The sequence below is a fragment of the Andrographis paniculata genome, unplaced genomic scaffold (assembly GCF_009805555.1).
Source record: "Andrographis paniculata isolate CXL003 unplaced genomic scaffold, ASM980555v1 Contig64END, whole genome shotgun sequence".
NCBI lineage: Eukaryota > Viridiplantae > Streptophyta > Magnoliopsida > Lamiales > Acanthaceae > Andrographis > Andrographis paniculata.
The window spans coordinates 3,290,297-3,309,867 of record NW_026137600.1 but is presented as its reverse complement, the minus strand read 5'-3'; the positions used below and the strand labels follow the sequence as shown (position 1 = coordinate 3,309,867).

The following is a 19,571-nucleotide window of genomic DNA, read 5'->3' as shown; positions in this document are numbered from 1 at the left end:
CCTCATTACTACATATTACCTTATCATAACTCCACTAATTCTATATTATATATATCCAACATATTTTTATAAATTTACTTCACAATGGAATCCAACTCTCCACATCTCACTCGGAGGATTGTCCCATCACGTCTTGTTCAATTATTTATTTTTAAATTAATTTTAGGTACAAATATAGAGCTCATTTTTCATTTTTTCAAATATCATATATGAAATGATCTCATTCAATGATAATGTAGATAAAAGAAGCAAAGTCATATTGGATCCGAATCACACATCAAGTCTGCATATTTCGTTGAAATTTTAACAGTAACATCAAAAATAATAATTTTTTTTATATATAAAATTAATTTTGATAATATTTTTTGAATGAGACTAAAAATGATAAAAAATAAAATTGACTGGGACGAATATTAATTTATGGTCTTTTTATTATAATTTAGAAGATGATAGGTGTTTATTTAGTATTTTAGTTTGAATGATTTTTTATATAAAAATAATATATTGTGTTAAAATTTTAATTTTTTTTGAAGGATAAAATATATATTATTTATATTGTGTGAATATATGTATAATTGTATATATTGTATTTTTTATTAATATTTATAAAAAATTGTGTCAACAAAAAGTTGTTTACTGAACATAAAATTTAATACATAAACTCGGGTGATTATAAACTCAAAATTATATTCCTTGGTGTAGTTGATTCTGATTCTAAGTGCATCGATTATTATTCTTGTAGTAGTCATGTTGTATTTTGAGGGTTCCTAGTCCGTGTTGTGGGAGTTGTTTCACTGGGTTTGTCTCTTGAGTGTGTTGAGGGGTTGTTGATGATTCTTATTCACCCGGTGCGTTAGGATTTTGATTTCGACTAGTTGCTTAATTGAGGAAAAGAATTTGTATCGACCTTTATTTGACATTCTGAGCTTATAGTTTGGGGTCGAATCTTCTAGTTTTGTTCCCCTAGTTGATGTGTCTGTATTTCATGCTTCTCTTGAGTATTGCATTTGAAGGATTCCTATGTTCTGTTTTGAGGTAATTGTGCTCGTTTCTTCCCTTTCATGATTGTGATTGTTTCTAATTTTTCCTTTTGAGTGTTGTGAGGGAGAGTGAGGAAACTAACATTTCCATATACATATATAGTTTGTCTTTTGAGTGCAAAATGGCTTCTTTTGAACAAATGAAGGAACTATTGGAGTCTAATATGCAACAATTGGATGCTAATATGGAGAAAACATTGTCCATGCAACAAAAAGCGACTTGGGATCATGTAGAGTATACCATGAATAAATAGTTGGATGATATCAATCATAGACTGTCATCTTTGGAGAATGCTCGAATAGGGATCCCTTATGGAGTAGCTGCTGCTGTTCGGGAAAAATAAGCCACGGTTGAATCTTCACATCACCGTGATTTGAGCCCTTCGATGAGGTCGGTCTCATACCATAGCAACAGTTCAGATTACTTGTTCAATGATCGAACTCATCATCGGCGCAGTGGGTTGGATGACGATCTCTCCACCATTAAGATTACCCTATCCACTTTCGGAGGATTAGGCGGGGCAGAGGAGTTCCTTGATTGGGTAACCAAGTGTGATATGGCGTTCGACTGTCAAATTATTCGGAAGGCAAGAAATTCTGCATGGAAATCTGTGAGTTCAGAGATTATGCCTTGACTTGGTAGGAGAAGGAGAGTCGTTATAGGGAGCGACATCGAAGAAATCCAATTGATACTTGGACGCGACTGAAGGAGATCATGAGGAGACATTTTGTGCTGGATAGTTATGAGCGGGATATGAATATTAAGTTGCAATCCTTGGTGCAAGGTTCGAAATCCGTAGAAGAGTATTTTAAGGAGCTGGAAATTTTGATGATGAGGTTGGACATTGATGAGAGTGAATCCTTGACAGAGGCTCAATTCATTAAGGGTTTGAGGCGTGAGATAGCCGATACGGTTGAGCTGCACCATTTTCGTTCTCTTCGGAAAGCTGTGGATTTGGCAATCAAACAGGATGAGTAGCTCAAAAGACCAACATCAACCGGGCATTCCTATCAAAGGAAGTTTCCAACCAGCTCTGTAACTTCGTTCGTCTCTTCCACCGATTCTAAGGAAGTAGTTTCCACAAAGCCTTTTGATAAAAATATGGATAAAGACAGGGTGAAAATAGTAGACAAAAATGATGATGCTGCTGTAAGGTTCAAGGGAAAGGAGTTGGGGCATAGGCAAGAGAAGATTGTGATGTGTTATAAGTGCCATGGGCAAAGGCACTATGCAGGCCAATGTCCCAATAGGCGGACTGTTATGATTTTAGAGAATGGCGAATGGGGTTATGTAGATGATGGCGATGGTGATGGAGATGGTGATGACGTAGTAGTTGCTGAAGATCATGATGATTTTGTTGAGGAAGTTTATGATGAGGATTCTTTAAGTTTAGTGGTGATGCGAGCCTTGACATCTCTACCACGTGAAGATGCAAACCGTAGGGAAGAAGAACAACGAGAAAATTTGTTCTATTGTCATTGCAAGGTAGCAGGGCGTACCATATCCATGATAGTTGATTCGGGCAGCTGCACTAATTTTGTTAGTTTGTATGTGGTAGAGAAGTTGTGTTTAAATACTACCGCTCATCCGAAGCCATATACTTTACATTGGATGAGTGACGAATGAGTAGTTCGTGTGGATAAGCAAGCAAGAGTGACGTTTTCTATTGGTGGATTCAGAGAAGATATGTTTTGTGACGTGTGTCCCATGACCGCATGTCATCTTCTCTTGGGATGTCCTTGGCAATTTGATCGGCATGTCTTGTACAATGGGTATCAAATATCCTTTTCTAAGGATGGTAAGAAGCTGAGCATTTCTTCCCTACCAGCCGAGGCCGTACGTCGTGATGCTGAATACTTGCGTAGATCTATGCGTGATGTGGTGAAACAAAAAAGGGCTGCCACTACAGTGTCGGCAAAATCTTTGGGGGGAGACGACGGAAAATATTACTTAATCTCAAAGAGTTCAACAAGGAAATTCGCCAAAACAGTAACCAAGATGAGGGAAGTTACTTTTATATTTTTTTATTAAAAGATATACTTGTGATAGATTTTGATTCATTTGCTCACTTGTCTCCTCCTTTTGTAGACTTGCTTAAGGAGTTTGAGGATGTCTTTCCGGATGATATACCGCCTGGATTACCACCGTTGCGAGGCATCAAACATCGTGTTGATTTTTTACCGGGTGCATCAATTCCTAATAGGCCAGCTTATAGGTGTAACCCAAATTCGAATTTTATACATGCTCCAGTTTTGGCATTACCAAACTTTGAGCGGGCTTTTGAAGTACAGTGTGATGCTAGTTTAGTTGGCATAGGGGCCGTGTTGTTGCAAGAAGGACGCCCAATTGCATACTATAGTGAGAAGTTCCATGGGGTAGCTCTTAACTATTCAACATACGACAAGGAATTATATGCGGTTGTGCAAGCCTTGAGAGTTTGGCACATTACTTGTTGCCAAAGGAGTTTGTAATTCACACGGATCATGAGACCCTTAAGCATTTGCGTGGGCAGCAACAACTTAGTAAGCGTCATGCTCGGTGGGTAAACTTTATTTAACAATTTCCGTATGTTATTAAGTATAAACAAGGGAAGGAGAACGTAGTTGCTGATGCACTCTCTCGGAGGTATGTTTTACTTAATCATACGCGTGCACATTTGATTGGATTTGCCCATATCCGTGAGTTGTATGAGCATGATGTAGATTTTGGTGATATATTTAGGAGATGTGAAAAGCATGGTTTTGATGATTATTATATGCATGATGGCTATTTTTTTCGTGGTGATAAGTTGTGCATTCCATATGTAGCATTAAGGATGTTTTGATTGAGGAGAGTCATGGTAGTCATATGCTTGGATATTTTGGAAGACATGCTACTTTTGATATTCCTAGTGTTCATTTTTACTGACCACATATGCGTAAACATGTTGATTCTTTTGTGGATAAGTGTCTTGCTTGTAGAGTGGCAAAGAGTACTTTGAAGCCATATGGTATGTATAATCCTCTTTCCACTCCGGAGGGATCTTGGTTGGAAATTTCTATGGATTTTATTCTTGGTTTACCTCGGACACCACGTGCTAAAGATTCAATTTTTGTAGTGGTTGACAGGTTTTCCAAAATGGCGCACTTTATACCTTGTCCGAAGACAACAGATGCGAGTCATGTGGCGAAGTTGTTCTTCCGGGAGATTGTGAGATTGCATGGGGTTCCAAAAACCATTGTTTCGGATCGGGATGTGAAGTTTTTATCCTATTTCTGGAAGAGTCTTTGGCAAGAAATTGGGACGCGCTTACTTTTCTCTACCACATGTCACCCCTAAACGGATGGCCAAACGGAAGCTGTGAATCGCACGTTAGGTAATTTGTTATGTGCTATGGTAAATGATAGTGGGCGGACATGTGATGAATGCATTTTCCATGTTGAATTTTCTTATAATAGACATGTTAGCTCTACTACTCATTTCTCTCCATTTGAAGTTGTTTATGGTTTTAACCCCTTAACTCCTACGGATTTACTACCACTACCTAGTAGTGAGCATCTGAATTTTAGTGGCAGGGATCGTGCTACATCAATTAAGGAGCTGCATGCCAAATTACGGGAGAAGATTGACAAGGCGGCCGCAACATATGCACGATATGCTAATCGAGGAAGGAAGCGTGTGATATTTGAACCCGGCGATTAGGTGTGGGTGCACTTGCGTAAAGAACGTTTCCTGGGGCTGCGGTGTGGGAAACTTTCCCCTCATGGAGCTAGACCATATCATGTATTGGAGCGCATTAACGACAATGCCTACCGTATTGCACTTCCGGAAGAGTTTGGCGTGAACGCGACCTTCAATGTTGCCGACTTGAGTCTATTTTATCATGCCGATGATATTTCTACTGTGGTGGAGCCTAGCCTTGAGGACAAGGCAGCCGAAGGGGGAGAGGATGACATGGTATCGGATGACCCAAACCTGAACCCGAATATCGGCGGACCAATCACGACCCGTACCCGATCAAAGACATTACTTTGTTTAGAGATTGTGAGCCGTTGATTTTTGATTAGATGTATGGGCCCAGATTATATTAGGCCTTCATAGAATATATTCCTTATATTCTACTTGTAAAACATTCATTCCATACATTTTCATAAAGTAACTACCACTTTGAAGAAGTTTCCTTCTTTTCGGAGAGATTCCAACCATCTATTGGAGTGATTCCAATCAACTGAGAGGGTTAAATTTTGAGCCTTCGGAATGCAATTTACGTGAGAGATGAAAGATGCATTCACAAGCCTCAAACAGTTCGTGTGGATTCATGAAGGTGTTTGTCGAGAGGAGTATTCGTCAATTGATTCCAAATTATCCGCCGGTTCTTTTATTCAATTTTGTAGTTGATTCTTCTCTTAAATTGAGATTAGATGTCATGGATTTGATTCTATCCATGTCATGTGCTCTTTTAGTAAAAAGTCTTCTACACATTTCCCCCAAAAAAATTACTATATCACACATATTTATTATTTTTTTTTATGTATATACACAATTTTTAATACCTCACATAAAAAAATATCATTTCACACTATTTCACAAAACTAACACACCTTAAATGAGTTAGACTTTTTCTTCTTTTAGATCAGATATAAAATTTACAGCACTAAGTTTGTACGACCTGAGAGTATTATTGAAGAAAATATATTGAAGTGGTATAATAGATTTAGATTTATAGTTTACCACTGCCATGTAAAAACTTCCGGGTGAAGAAATCAGGAAAAATATTTAGAGAACTATTAATGAATTCAATATCAAAACTAATAAGGGGGTGTATTTAATCACAACTTTAGGATTTTGTAGGATTTTAAAAATTTGAGTGTATTCAATCAAACTTTTAAAAGTGTTTCAAATTTGGGTATCACTACAAGAAAAAATCATTTTTGTAACAAAAATTTTTTGTTTCTAAATTTACTTTTTCCGTTACTAATGACATTAGAGACGGAATTAGGAATGGGATTACGTTAGCTACGTGAACTTTAGGGACGGAATTCCGTAACAAATATATTATTTCTTTGTAGTGTATATTCAATTTATACTTTTAAATATTTTTTAAAATATGGGTGTATTCAATAGAGACTTTTAAAAGTCTTTTAAAATCCTAACGTATTCAACAATTCATACCCTTTTTAAAGTTTATGAATTTTATTGGATTTTGATAGACAATTATAAAAAAATTGTACCGTAAAAAATCTCCTCAGATAAGAAGATATTTTTATGGTTTCTTAAAATTATTATTATTATTATTATTATTATTGTTGTTGTTGTTGTTATTGTTGTTGTGGTTATTGTTGTTAGATATATAAGCTATAAATCATATGATAATATTTATTAATTATACTCCCTACAATAGACACATAATTTGGGATGTACACGATAATTAAAGAATAAATGTATTATATTAATAGTGGGTGTAAAAGTGTTTTTAAAACACTAAAATGCCCTTACGTTATGTAATTATTGTGAAAAAAAAATGAGAATGGTTTTGTAAAAGTAATGGAGAGTTAGTTACCAAAGATGAAAATGCTACTGTTGTTTTGACAACGAAAAATGACAAAATGAGACTATTATTGTTTTGAGACTGACGGAGTAAATATTTGATAAAAAATAGTTTAAAACTAAAATATATTAGCAAATTATTATTAACTTTTTCTTGAAAATATGTATTTTTATATTATAAATATAATATTTAAAAAAATATTATTATCATAATAAATATGTATTAGTGTCTTCTTTCATTTTATTAATAATTATATTAATAATAATATTAACTTTATTTATAAAAAAATATAATAATATATAATAACTTTAATTATTAATATATTATATTTATAAAATTTGTATTTGCATAAGTTTATCTAATTATATAAATTAATCAAAAGAATTATTATACAATCCTACTAAATTTATATAAATTCGTAAAACAATTTAATTAAATTTGTGAAAATTCATCTAAATCAATTAGTAAAATTCATCAAAAATCTGTTTGGACTCTACGGACCTTCTAAATCCACATAAATCAGTAAACTTTTTAAAATCCAAAAAAATCCAATAAATTCCAAATGAATATACTCCGTTAAATGTAGATAGAATATAGAGTCTGCCATCAGGATTTTTTTTTTAAAATCAAGATTTTGAACATCTTTTTTATAATTTATTTTTACATATTTACAATTGATTTTTTATTGAAAAAACATTTGAAGTATAAAGCATTTTTAATATTTTAAAATATACAAAAAAAAATAACAGATAATTTTTATTTATTTATTTATTTTGAACAATTCTTTAGTGGTTTAAGTCATACTATTGAGCAGAATCTTACTAATTATTCTTTTGAATCAATTTCTTATTTCTGTTCAACTATCATGAATACATGGGTATTTGGAATGTCTAAATATGGTAAGATTTTGACTTTTTCTTTTAATATTTGTACAGTTTCACTATGTTGACAATCTACAATGAGGATTAATTTGTAATTTTTTAAACAAAAATGGACAATTTTTTCTCATATTCAAGGAAATAATCAACTACATGATTTAGCATCCTAGAATTATCATAACTAATTTTTACCTTATATTTCATTAGGAGATTTATCTACAAGTTCTATTCCCTACTTGTTGTTTTAATACTTGCTTTATATTGAATGTTATTCCTTATGAATTTGATTTGTGTTTTGAATAATTTTATTTTAGAGAACATGACTGCCACACCATTTGTTTATATACTATTTGTAAATGTTTAAAATGTTAGATATATAATTTTTTGAAAATCTAGAACATCATCGATATATTATTGTAAAGATAGATTATAGGTTCAAAATATCATTCATTGCATGCATGTTGAAATTCAATTCAAAATACATAACTTTTCTCTTCGTAATGATCAAAAAGAACTATAAAAGATATTTTATATCTATCTTCATTCGCTATTTATATGCCAATATTCAAACTTCAGATTTTATTTTATTTTTTCCACCCAAAAATTCCAAAATTGGCCTGATTAACATGAGCCATTCGGAAGCCAGTTCTCGTCGATAAAAATTTCATTGTTATTTGATGGGAGTGTTGGGGACAATTTTGCAAAGAATGTAGAACAACATGGCTTGATAGTTGAGAGCATAGTATAACATATCAAGTTTTCTAAAACCAACAAGAAAATATCACGAAGATCGATTTGATACATGAAGATTATCCACAAGAAGATTTTCAACATATCAAAAAGGTTTTGATCTTATCCAAACTATAAATAGAGATGAAAAAGCAAACTGTATTAGCTCATGCCTAAGACCAAGACAAATACGCTGAATTATTATATATTATTGAATTTTTATTACTTCATAGATATCTTTATGAGGAAATGATAATATTTTTAGATATGTATTGATTAATAAATTGTAATAAAAAATAAATATTTAGAGACAAGAAATGATAAATATTACTCATAAATAAAAATTTAAATAAAAACAATCTGTGTGTTTAGTTTATATTTTAAAGATAAATTATCACTGTTAATTTTTTAAGATTTTAATAAAAATAAATTGTTTCTCTTCTTGTAGTACCAAAAAGTATTTTAATGTAAAAGTGAAATCAATAAAGTTGACTATTATAAAATACTTGCTAAAGACATAATAATAAAATAGTAAAAAAAATTATTATTATTTATTAAAGTATATATAATAAAATTGTGGAAAAGAAAAATTGTTGAGTATAAATAGATTATGAAATAAGATTGGTGGTGATTGAAAAAAAATCAGCACCTATATTGATTAGAGTAAATATTATTATACATATCTATATTATATATTAAATAAGTTAACCTAATTAATTTTTCACACTATAAATGAGCACACAATCCTTTTTCATATATTATAGATACTAAAAATAAAATATAGCGTAATTATCGAACACATAAACTATATTAAAATACTATTTAAAGCAAAATTCAAATTGAAATCTAAAACAAAACAAACCAAAAAATTCAATATATTATATCCTTGTGTATTTGTCTTATACGATAAGATAAGATATGAATGGTTGACTGGCCTCGATTAAAACGTATATACAGATTTTGATTCCGGGCATCTCTATATACATAGACATATGCTAAATTAATAGTAAGTTGTCTGGGTTGACATCGATTCCCTCCCGGTAGTAAGTGGTGTGCTGTCCCTCAATTTAATTAATTAAATAGCATTGTGTTGTAAGAGTGATGCGATCCATGTTAGGGTTTGAAAGAAACAATTAATTAAGACAAGTAGTAATTAAGGTCAGCAAGCAAATGGAGGATGAAGCAGTTAGGCTTAGGCATGACGAGGGAATAGATTCCACGGAGGAGCGCCAGGACCTCTTCGATCGAATTGCTCCCTTCTACGATAAAGTAAGTAAGCATTTAGCCACAAAAGGTTCATTACAATACAATAACCTCAAACTGGAATCTTCTGTTTGCCACAGCTGAATGATGTCTTCTCTTTGGGGATGCATAGATTATGGAAGAGATGGACTGTTTCTTGGAGCGGGTACAAATTAGTAATTATTATTATTATATATTTCTTATTTATTTAATTGTGGCAAAAAAGATTGAATCTTTTCTTCTTTTATAATTAATTTGTGGGTTTACTGGAGCTAGGTGATGAACTGAGAATTTGTTTTCTGGTTTTAGGGCTACTGTGTCTGTGTTGTATGTATGTTTAATTAATTAGACAATGCAATGGTATATAAGTCAAATTAAAGGATTTATTTAATTGCAGGGCTAAAGAAGGGGATATGGTGCTGGATGTCTGCTGCGGAAGTGGAGATTTGAGCTTTCTCCTCTCCCAAACAGTTGGTACCAATGGCAAGGTTTGATATGATACAGAGCCTTTCTCGCCACATTTTTTAGCGGGAGATGTTTTTGTGTTTGCATTAACTTCACTTTGAAAATATTTATTGTATAGCCTTTTTTACCTTTTCTGCTATAAATGTTTAGTCTTGAGGTTTTAGTTTTGAATTTTGATTTTGAATAGTAAAATTTTGAATTGAAATAGTTATTTGATGTGATATAAATATGTATTGATGTGATGTTTGAATTTAAAATTAGATTTCAGTGTAATAAAATAAATAAAAATTGGATGTTTGATTTGATGTTTTTGGAGGAAAAAAAAGTTGATCAGGTGTAAAACCTGACAAGTAAACATACATTTCTCGTCAGCTTCTAAGAGTCACATTTATCTTTTGTGTCATTGTATTAACATTAAAAATATGGTCATATTTGCATAATTGTTTTTTACAAATATCCTTTTATTAGCATTATAAGACACTAATGAAAGTATTTTTATAAGTTTTCTTAATCTGTACTTAAAAAAATAACTAATATTCAAATATCAATATGAAAAAAAAAGTAAATGAGATCTAAACCCAACGAAAATAGTATCACTTTTGGATAATTATTATTTTATGTTAGTTGTTTATTTTTAAGTAGAAATAGTTGTTGGATACTACTCTCAATGGAAAATTTATGTTTTATGCCACTTCGATCATCCAAACTTGTACTAAAACTTTTGGGTTATTTTATAACTCTTATAGTAAAAAATAAATAAATAATAAAATCAGAAGGTAGTAATGTGTGTTTTTTTTATTTTAAATGATTTAAAGGGATTTTTTTTTTTATGTAAGATATCAAAAATTATATAAGTAATATAAAAATAATAAATATGTAATATATTAAATTTTTTAGGAAACTATGTTTGATTATTTTACAAAAAGAACACAGCCGTACATTTTGTCACAAATATATGTTTGTTTTCAATTTTGTTTGTGTGGATAAAAAATTGTGTTATTTTTAATAAACATAAATTTGTACAAATTATATTTGATTTGAATTCAAAGTGGGTCCTATTCTCTAAATGGGTCCTTTGATTTTCCTTTCGGGTCGATTTATTTTCCAACTTGGTTTTCTATGGCTTCTTTGATCCGAAGAGATTTGGTCTTCGGTTTGATTCTGCCAGACTTTGGAAGGCTTTAGTCTCCGTGCATACAATTTGATCGTCAGCTTTGGATTTGATGTCTTTTTTTGGACGATCCAAGGCTTTGATCTTTGATTTGGTTTTGTCGCCTTTTGGAGGGTTTTGGTCTCCGTGTTGGCGATTTGACCATCAGCTTTGGATTTGATGTTTTCTTTGAACGATCCGCAGCTTTGATTTTTGGTTTGCCTTTTCCACCTTTTGGAGAGCTTCGGTCTCCGTGTGGGCGATTTGGTCATTGGCTTTGAATTTGATGTCTTCTTTAAAGGATCGGCAGCTTTGATATTTGAGAAGGTGGATTTGATGCTCCATAACGCTTTTGGTGGCATGTCCCTTTGACTTTTGGATCGAAGAGGGCCGAGTTGATGCTTTGGTGAAGAACGTGATGAACACTTCGAAGCGTTGAGATGAACTTTAGATGCTCTTCCTTGCTTTGATGGACTCTTCAATAGCTTTTGGAGCTTTGATCATTGAAGAGGTGGATTTGGTACTCCATAACACTTTTAGCGGTATGTCCCTTTGACTTTTGGATCGAAGAGGGCCTAGTTGATGCTTTGTTGAAGAAAGCGATGAACATCTTGAAGCTTTGAGAGGAACTTTGGAGACCTTCCCTTAGCTTTGACGAATTCCTCAACGGCTTTGAGAGCTTTGATCCTTCCTCCAGCTTGGACATACGACGAAGAACGTTAACTCCATCGATTCGTCAACCAATATTGAATCATTTGTCCAAATTAGTGACTTTCGACGAAGAACGCTTCGAAGGACACGAAGAACATGAAGAACAATACAGAGAGAGTCTAGAGACTTACCCCTTTGCTTGAATCCTCGATGCAACTTCGGTGTCTCAAATGAACTGGTCATGGCTCCTATTTATAGGGGATGGGTGGCTTCGGCTTCCTTTTTTAATGGTGCCATGTGGCGCGTTTTGATTGGTCAATAGAAAGATTTTATAATCTTTCATTTTTCATTAGATGCTTTTTTTCATTCTTGACAAATTTGATTGTGAACCTTCCTTTCTCGTCAAGATTTTTATATCATTGCCCTTTTTTGGAAGATATTAATTTATATACTTCCTTTATTGACAAGATTAATTTATTTTAATGCCAAATTTATTATGGCTCTATTTATGCACGTAATATTTGTACGATATGTTCCATTTTAAGCAGATTTTTGCATTAATGGTTGATATTTATTGTACAAAAATTAACATATGTGCATAATTAAATACCATATATTTATTTTATTGGAATTTTATTTTCTTTCAAAATACATGATGTTTAATTGAATTTAGACATATATTTTTAGTGTCTACAAAATGCCCCCTCGAGACTCTTTTAAGCCGACGCAAAGCGTTTAAGGCGTGATTTTCTTGACTGATTTTTTTTTTTGATTGATTTTTTTATGGCTATCATTTTTTTTGATTTTTTTTAGCCAATAGTTTTTCAAAGGGCTTTTTATTTTTTTGGACGACATTTTTTTTGTCCAATTGAATTTGTTTTTTTTAAGCCCGATTTTTTTTGGACTTTTTTTTTGGCATAATTGACTGAAATTGAAGTTATATTCCAAGTTGTCTACGTATCTGGTGAAGGAATCAAGTCATAACGTAGTTCAAAATAAATTGAATTTGTTTGTTTTTGTTAAACAGTTTATTCTCGTATTAAGGAGTCTTGTTAGAAAGTTTATCCTCATTCCCAGAAGATTGAAGAAAGTTTATCCTCGTTTCTAGGAGGGTGTAGAAAGTTTATCTTGTTTTCTAGGAGATTATAGAAAGTTTATCCTCGTTTCGAGGAGATTAAAGAAAATTTATCCTCGTTTCTAGGAGGTTGAAGAAAGTTTATCCTCATTTCTAGGAGGCTGTAGAAAGTTTTTCCTTGTTTCCAAGGGATTGAAGAAAGTTTATCCTCGTTTCTAGGAGGGTGAAGAAAGTTTATCCTCGTTTCCAAGAGTATGAAGGTATAACTGCCCCACTGTTTGAAGTGTTGTATTTCTCGTTTTTTGAGAAATCTTCAGTAGGCGGTCCATACATTCCACTAGACATCATGCTCAATTCCATATCATGAGCGCGAGTGGCGAGTTGTTCAAAAGTATGGGATCGGATCCCTTGTAGGATGTATTTCAAGCCCCATTGCATCCCTTGAATGCACATTTCTAAACCGGAAGCCTCGGACAGACGGTCTTTGCAGTTGAGGCTTAGACTTCTCCAGCAGTTGATATAGTCAATTACTGGCTCATCTTTCCATTGGCGGTTGTTGGTGAGTTCGGTCATGCTGACGGTTCTTCTTGTGCTGTAGAACCGATTCAAGAACTCGTACTTTAGTTGTTCCTAATTGTCGATGGAACCAGCCTCTAAGTCGATGTACCAGTCGAAGGCGTTGTTGTTTAGTGACCGCACAAATTGTTTGACTAGGAGGTCTCCATATGTTCCAGTATCGTTGCATGTCTCGAAAAAGTGCGCTATATGTTGCTTTGGGTTACCTTTGCCGTCAAATTGTTGAAACTTTGGTGGTTGATAGCTCGTTGGCATTTTGAGGGCGTCGATCCTTGCAGTGTAAGGCTTGGCGTAAGTGTGCATCGGCCTTGAACTCCCTTTACATTCTCTTTTGATTGCCCCGTTGATGTATTTGTCAAGTTGGGATATATGGATGAAGGAGTTGGATGATCCTTGAAATGGATTTGATTCTGCCACCTTTTCTTTGCCATGACGTTGCTCCACAGATGTTGCCGCTTTATTTTGGGCCACTGGGGAAGATGGTTGCTTTTCGGTTGCATGGCTAGCTTCTTCAAGCTTGTCCAGCTTTTTGAGAAGTTTTTCGATGAGGGCGTTTTGTTGTTGCATGTGTTGAGACATCCCTTCAACGATTTTGACCAATGCGGCAAGCTGGTCCTCCACATTTAATGCGTTGATAGTCATTACTGGAGCAAAAGTTGATGCAGTCAAATGACTTGAAGTTGGCTGATGAGTAGGTGACATGAGAGTGTCTTTGAAGCTTTGATCTTCCTCGCAGAGCAGACTTAGATCCACAATCCTTTGGTCCTCAATATTTGAAGCGTTGGTAGTCATCACCGGAGCAGAGCTTGATGCGGTCGAATGACATGCAGTTTGTTGAGGGGTGAACAATGCGGCAGTGCTCTTGAAGTTGTCGTCTTCTTCATAGAGTAGACTTTGCTTTTTGATTTTTGGAGAAGTGTCTTTAGATAACGGCAATACTCTTTTGGTCATGCTTCGTGTTGTCATTCCAGTATTTGTCGAAGCGCTTGAGGTGTTGGACGCGATGGGTGCGCCAACTTCTTTGACGGCGACGGCGGCTTGAGCAGCAACTTTTGACGCAACGTTGAAAGTCTTGATCTTGTAGGAAGCCATTGGTTGTTGAAAGTTCGTCGGAAAGAGAGATGAAAGGTAGAGAGGTCCCGCTGGACGTGCCAAAAATCTGTGGACAAAAGATTGTGTTATTTTTAATAAACACAAATTTGTACAAATTATATTTGATTTGAATTTAAAGTGGGTCCTATTCTCTAAATGGGTACTTTGATTCTCCTTCCGGATCGATTTATTTTCCAACGTGGTTTTCTATGGCTTCTTTGATCCGAAGAGATTTGGTCTTCGGTTTGATTATGCCAAACTTTGGAAGGCTTTGGTCTCCGTGCAGACAATTTGATCGTCAGCTTTGGATTTGATGTTTTTTTTTTGGACGATCCGAGGCTTTGATCTTTGATTTGGTTTTGTCGCCTTTTGGAGGGCTTTGGTCTCCGTGTTGGCGATTTGACCATCAGCTTTGGATTTGATGTCTTCTTTGGACGATCCGCAGCTTTGATTTTTGGTTTGCCTTTTCCGCCTTTTGGAGAGCTTCGGTCTCCGTGTGGGCGATTTGGTCATCGGCTATGAATTTGATGTCTTCTTTAAACGATCGGCAGCTTTGATATTTGAGAAGGTGATTTGGTACTCCATAACGCTTTTGGTGGCATGTCCCTTTGACTTTTGGATCGAAGAGGGCCGAGTTGATGCTTTGGTGAAGAACGTGATGAACACTTCGAAGCGTTGAGATGAACTTTAGATGCTCTTCCTTGCTTTGATGGACTCTTCAATAGCTTTTGGAGCTTTGATCATTGAAGAGGTGGATTTGGTACTCCATAACACTTTTAGCAGTGTGTCCCTTTGACTTTTGGATCGAAGAGGGCCTAGTTGATGCTTTGTTGAAGAAAGCGATGAACATCTTGAAGCTTTGAGAGGAACTTTGGAGACCTTCCCTTAGCTTTGACGAATTCCTCAACGGCTTTGAGAGCTTTGATCCTTCCTCCGGCTTGGACATACGACAAAGAACGTTAACTCCATCGATTCGTCAACCAATATTGAATCATTTGTCCAAATTAGTGACTTTCGACGAAGAACGCTTCGAAGGACACGAAGAACATGAAGAACAATACAGAGAGAGTCTAAAGACTTACCCCTTTGCTTGAATCCTCGATGCAACTTCGGTGTCTCAAATGAACTGGTCATGGCTCCTATTTATAGGGGATGGGTGGCTTCGGCTTCCTTTTTTAATGGTGTCATGTGGCGCGTTTTGATTGGCCAATAAGAAGATTTTATAATCTTTCATTTTCCATCAAATGTTTTTTCCATTCTTGGCATATTTGATTGTGAATCTTCCTTTCTCGTCAAGATCTTTATATCATTGCCTTTTTTCGGAAGATATTAATTTATATACTTCTTTTATTGACAAGATTAATTTATTTTACTCTCAAATTTATTATGGCTCTATTTATGCACGTAATATTTGTACGATATCTTTCATTTTAAGCAGATTTTTGCATTAATGGTTGATATTTATTGTACAAAAATTAACATATGTACATAATTAAATATCATATATTTATTTTATTTTCTTCCAAAATACATTATATTTAATTGATTTTAGACATATATTTTTAGTGTCTAGAGTTTGTTCATAAATAAATATATACATTTCATTTATAATGAGTAATTGTTAAATATTTTTTATTTATATTCTTCCCCGTTACATTTATTTACAAATATACCATAACTACTTACATCTGAATTTATCCAAAATTTTATCTCAACTCATTGTATGCCTTGCAATTAGAAATTTACTTACAATAAGCTAATTTCCTATGTCTTACCTCATAGGTGATTGCTATAGATTTTTCGAAGGACTTCTTACAGGTAGCAGCATCTCGCCATCACCAGCTAATGAATCACAATCGCAGCTTTAATAACATCGAGTAAGCACGAATGCCAAGCCCCCCGCCCCCTTTTAAATCATCACAGGTTCAATACAAATTTATTACATTTCACACATAATTCTTAGAGGACACAACATGATCATGTGGTGATGCAAATCTTGCAGATGGTTCCGAGGGGATGCAACCAATATGCCATTTCCAGATTCGACTTTCGATGCTGTCACAATGGGTTTTGGATTGAGGAATATCATAGATAAGAAAAAGGCTATGGAAGAGATCCATCGGGTGCTGAAACCGGGTTCGAAAGTCTCTGTTCTTGACTTCAACAAAAGCACCAGCTGGTTAAAATCGAAATTCCAGGTTCTTATTGTTCATTCATTGGATGTTTTTATCTCAATGCCTGTTTTTGTTCTTACAACATTAGGCCTCCCAACAATGCTCCAATATAAATCCTTTGTGGATTTGATTTTTGGGTTTGGAATTTTTGAATAGTAAAAAATTAATTTTAATAGTCGTTTGATTGTGATATAAATAGGTATTGTTTGAATATAAAATTAATTTTTAGTATAATATAAAAAATAAAAATTAATTATTTGATGTCATATTTTTTTAGGGAAAAAAAAACTAAATAATAAAAATTTGTGAAAAACTTACAAAAGAACACAAGTTTGTCCAAAAAATATATAAATAAATAAATAAATAAAAACTATTATTGTCTACCTGTTACGGAAAGATAATGAAACTCTTATGCCATATTAAAAGATGTTAAATGATCATCTAACCTAAAAATTTAAGATATTATAATACCCATAATTTAGTCATTTATATACGAACCAACACTATTGTGTTTAATTTAAACATCTCTAACTGTATTCATGTGTTATATTAAATACCAGCCATCATTTTAGGAAAATGCTATACAAAGTCAAATATAAATATATATCAGAGCATGTGAATTTATTTTTGTCTATGGTTTCACTCGAGTCTTCTGTTCATTCGTCCTACTTTTTTCCCCTTCAAACTATCAGATCGATCAAATGTCTTTTATTTAAGCTGTTACAAGATTGGTGATGTTTTGTATTTTGGTTCAATCTTTTATTTTAATAGTGGTTTGATGGTATGATTTTAAGATTTTTAATAGTAGAAATTTTGAAAATTATCGTTATAAGAATAAATTTTATTAAAAATACCCCCTCAGCGCAGAAAAAATGTACAATTAACATATTTAAAACAATACTATTCCACAAAATTTCTTAAATAATCATAAGTCAAAGTTTTTTATTTTTTCATTCAACATAAAATATTATTCCTAAAACTTCATGTATAAAGCAAAAGGGTACTTTCCTCTAGGAGGGAAGGAGTATTATATAACAAATTTATTTGTACTCTAAGATCATATCAATCATCAGTTTTTATTACATTGTCAAATTTTTAATATTCTCTAATCCCTATAACACTCATAAATTGCATCCAAACTAATCCTATACATTGTTTATTTCCAGGATTGGGCAATCGGTTATGTGATTATTCCAATAGTAAGTTTGTACGGGCTAAAATGGATATATGAGTACGTGTTGAAATCAATAAGAGAATACATGACAGGTAGATCGATGCATTTAACTTTGTTGCCATGGCCATGCTTTAGGTTTTTCAAATAAATGGATTACGAATTTACTTTTTGCAGGAGATGAGCTGGAGAAGCTAGCATTGGAAGTAGGCTTCTCTGAAGCCAAGCATCATGAGATTGCTGTAGGATTAATGGGAGTCTTGGTAGCCAAACGTTTATGATATTATGATGAAGGTTTTTAGTTTCGATTAGACACTACTGGCTTCTACTTTTAATTGTTTGTTATACTTAATTACTATGTATCAATTGATCTGGGTCCAAATGTTTTCGGGGAAACTGATGTTTAATCCAACTTAGATCATTGCTGGTTCTCATTACTTTTAAGTGATTGGCTATTTGAATCAAATTAAACTCAATCTGTGCGAAAAGATTAACAATCAGCCACGACAGATTGCTAGTAATTGTTTTGTCATCAGCTGTTTTGGGAATGATTGTTGTGTTGCTGTTAAAGGTTTTTTTCATGATTTTTTTTTATTTTATACTTCTATGTGGATGAAATATTGATTTTTGTTGCTAAGAAGTGGTACTATGTTGTTGAGTTGAGAACACCGTCAGGTAAGTACTTAAATATGAAAGGTTGGATGTATCATAATCTTGCTAGATTGAAAATGTTTTGCGCGGCTTGAAGGCCGGGAGTACTTCGTGGACTGGACTGGCTGCCATTTCAAACGTTGAATGAGTCAGTCCCCCAAGGTCACAATCCAATTATATCAATATGTATCTTTTAGTTAGATGTTTTGTTTTTATATGTATCGACTTGAAATAGCGTATGTAGCCACTTAAGTTAGTAAGTACATGTCCGAATTCGGAAGAGAATATTGGCAGGCTATGAAGTGGATCTTGATGTATTTGGAAGGTAACATCTAGTTATGGGTGTGAGTTTGAAAATAGGAAGGTGATTATAATGTTGCTGACAATGTGGATAATAATTAGAATGGATAATGTGTTTGGTTGGCAATTTCTTTTTTTTTTTTCGAATATTTATTTGAACAGCAATCTTGTTGTGATATTTTGTAAAAATAGATATATTTTTATAAAAAAGATCATGAAAGTTGAACAGTAGGATCATCCACCATATATAACATTATACATTTTGGTTCCTAGTTCTTGGAAGTATACAATTCAATTGTTATTTGTAATGTCAACAATCGAAACTACAAAGAAAATTTCTTGTGACTTGAAGAATTATTGACTAGTGAGGCGACTCTTGAATAAGGTGGAGAGTATCATTGAATTGTAACAGTCAAAGTGTCGATTCATTTGATAAAAAAACTATATATACGGTGCCAAAAGCAAACACATCAAAATGAGTTTTTCCGAAAATTTGAGAGTTTATTGGGTTGTGACAAATATGTTTTATAAGTCCAATAAGGATGAAAGTGCTTCAAACTTCAATACCATACAACACCAATCAAGTCCGGACTTAAGGTTTACACTATTGGAGGGGCGGGGAAGAACACTAAGAATAAAACTTCAACACTACACAACACAACACCAATCAAGTCGGGACTTCAGGTTACATTATTAGAGAGGCCCTAAAGACTTGGTAGAGAGAAAAAGAAAGTAGAATAAAACACACTTTGATTGTCTTGCAAATTACACCTGTTATAGAATTAAAATCCTATAAAAAACAAATAATAATAATAATTCATACATTCTCATCATAAATCATATTTGGAA

The 19,571-nt window shown here is 33.4% G+C and overlaps 1 protein-coding gene across 1 annotated transcript; it reads left to right on the top strand.

Annotated features, from left to right (window-relative positions):
* Positions 1-9,159: 9,159 nt before the first annotated feature.
* LOC127261743 (2-phytyl-1,4-beta-naphthoquinone methyltransferase, chloroplastic-like) lies at positions 9,160-18,215 on the top strand. The gene is made up of 7 exons (XM_051290094.1): positions 9,160-9,444; positions 9,519-9,583; positions 9,815-9,905; positions 16,209-16,303; positions 16,429-16,624; positions 17,767-17,866; positions 17,949-18,215. Exons 1-7 carry the CDS (start codon positions 9,346-9,348, stop codon positions 18,050-18,052), a joined length of 750 nt encoding a protein of 249 aa, XP_051146051.1. The 5' UTR covers positions 9,160-9,345; the 3' UTR covers positions 18,053-18,215.
* The last annotated feature ends 1,356 nt before the right edge of the window (positions 18,216-19,571 follow it).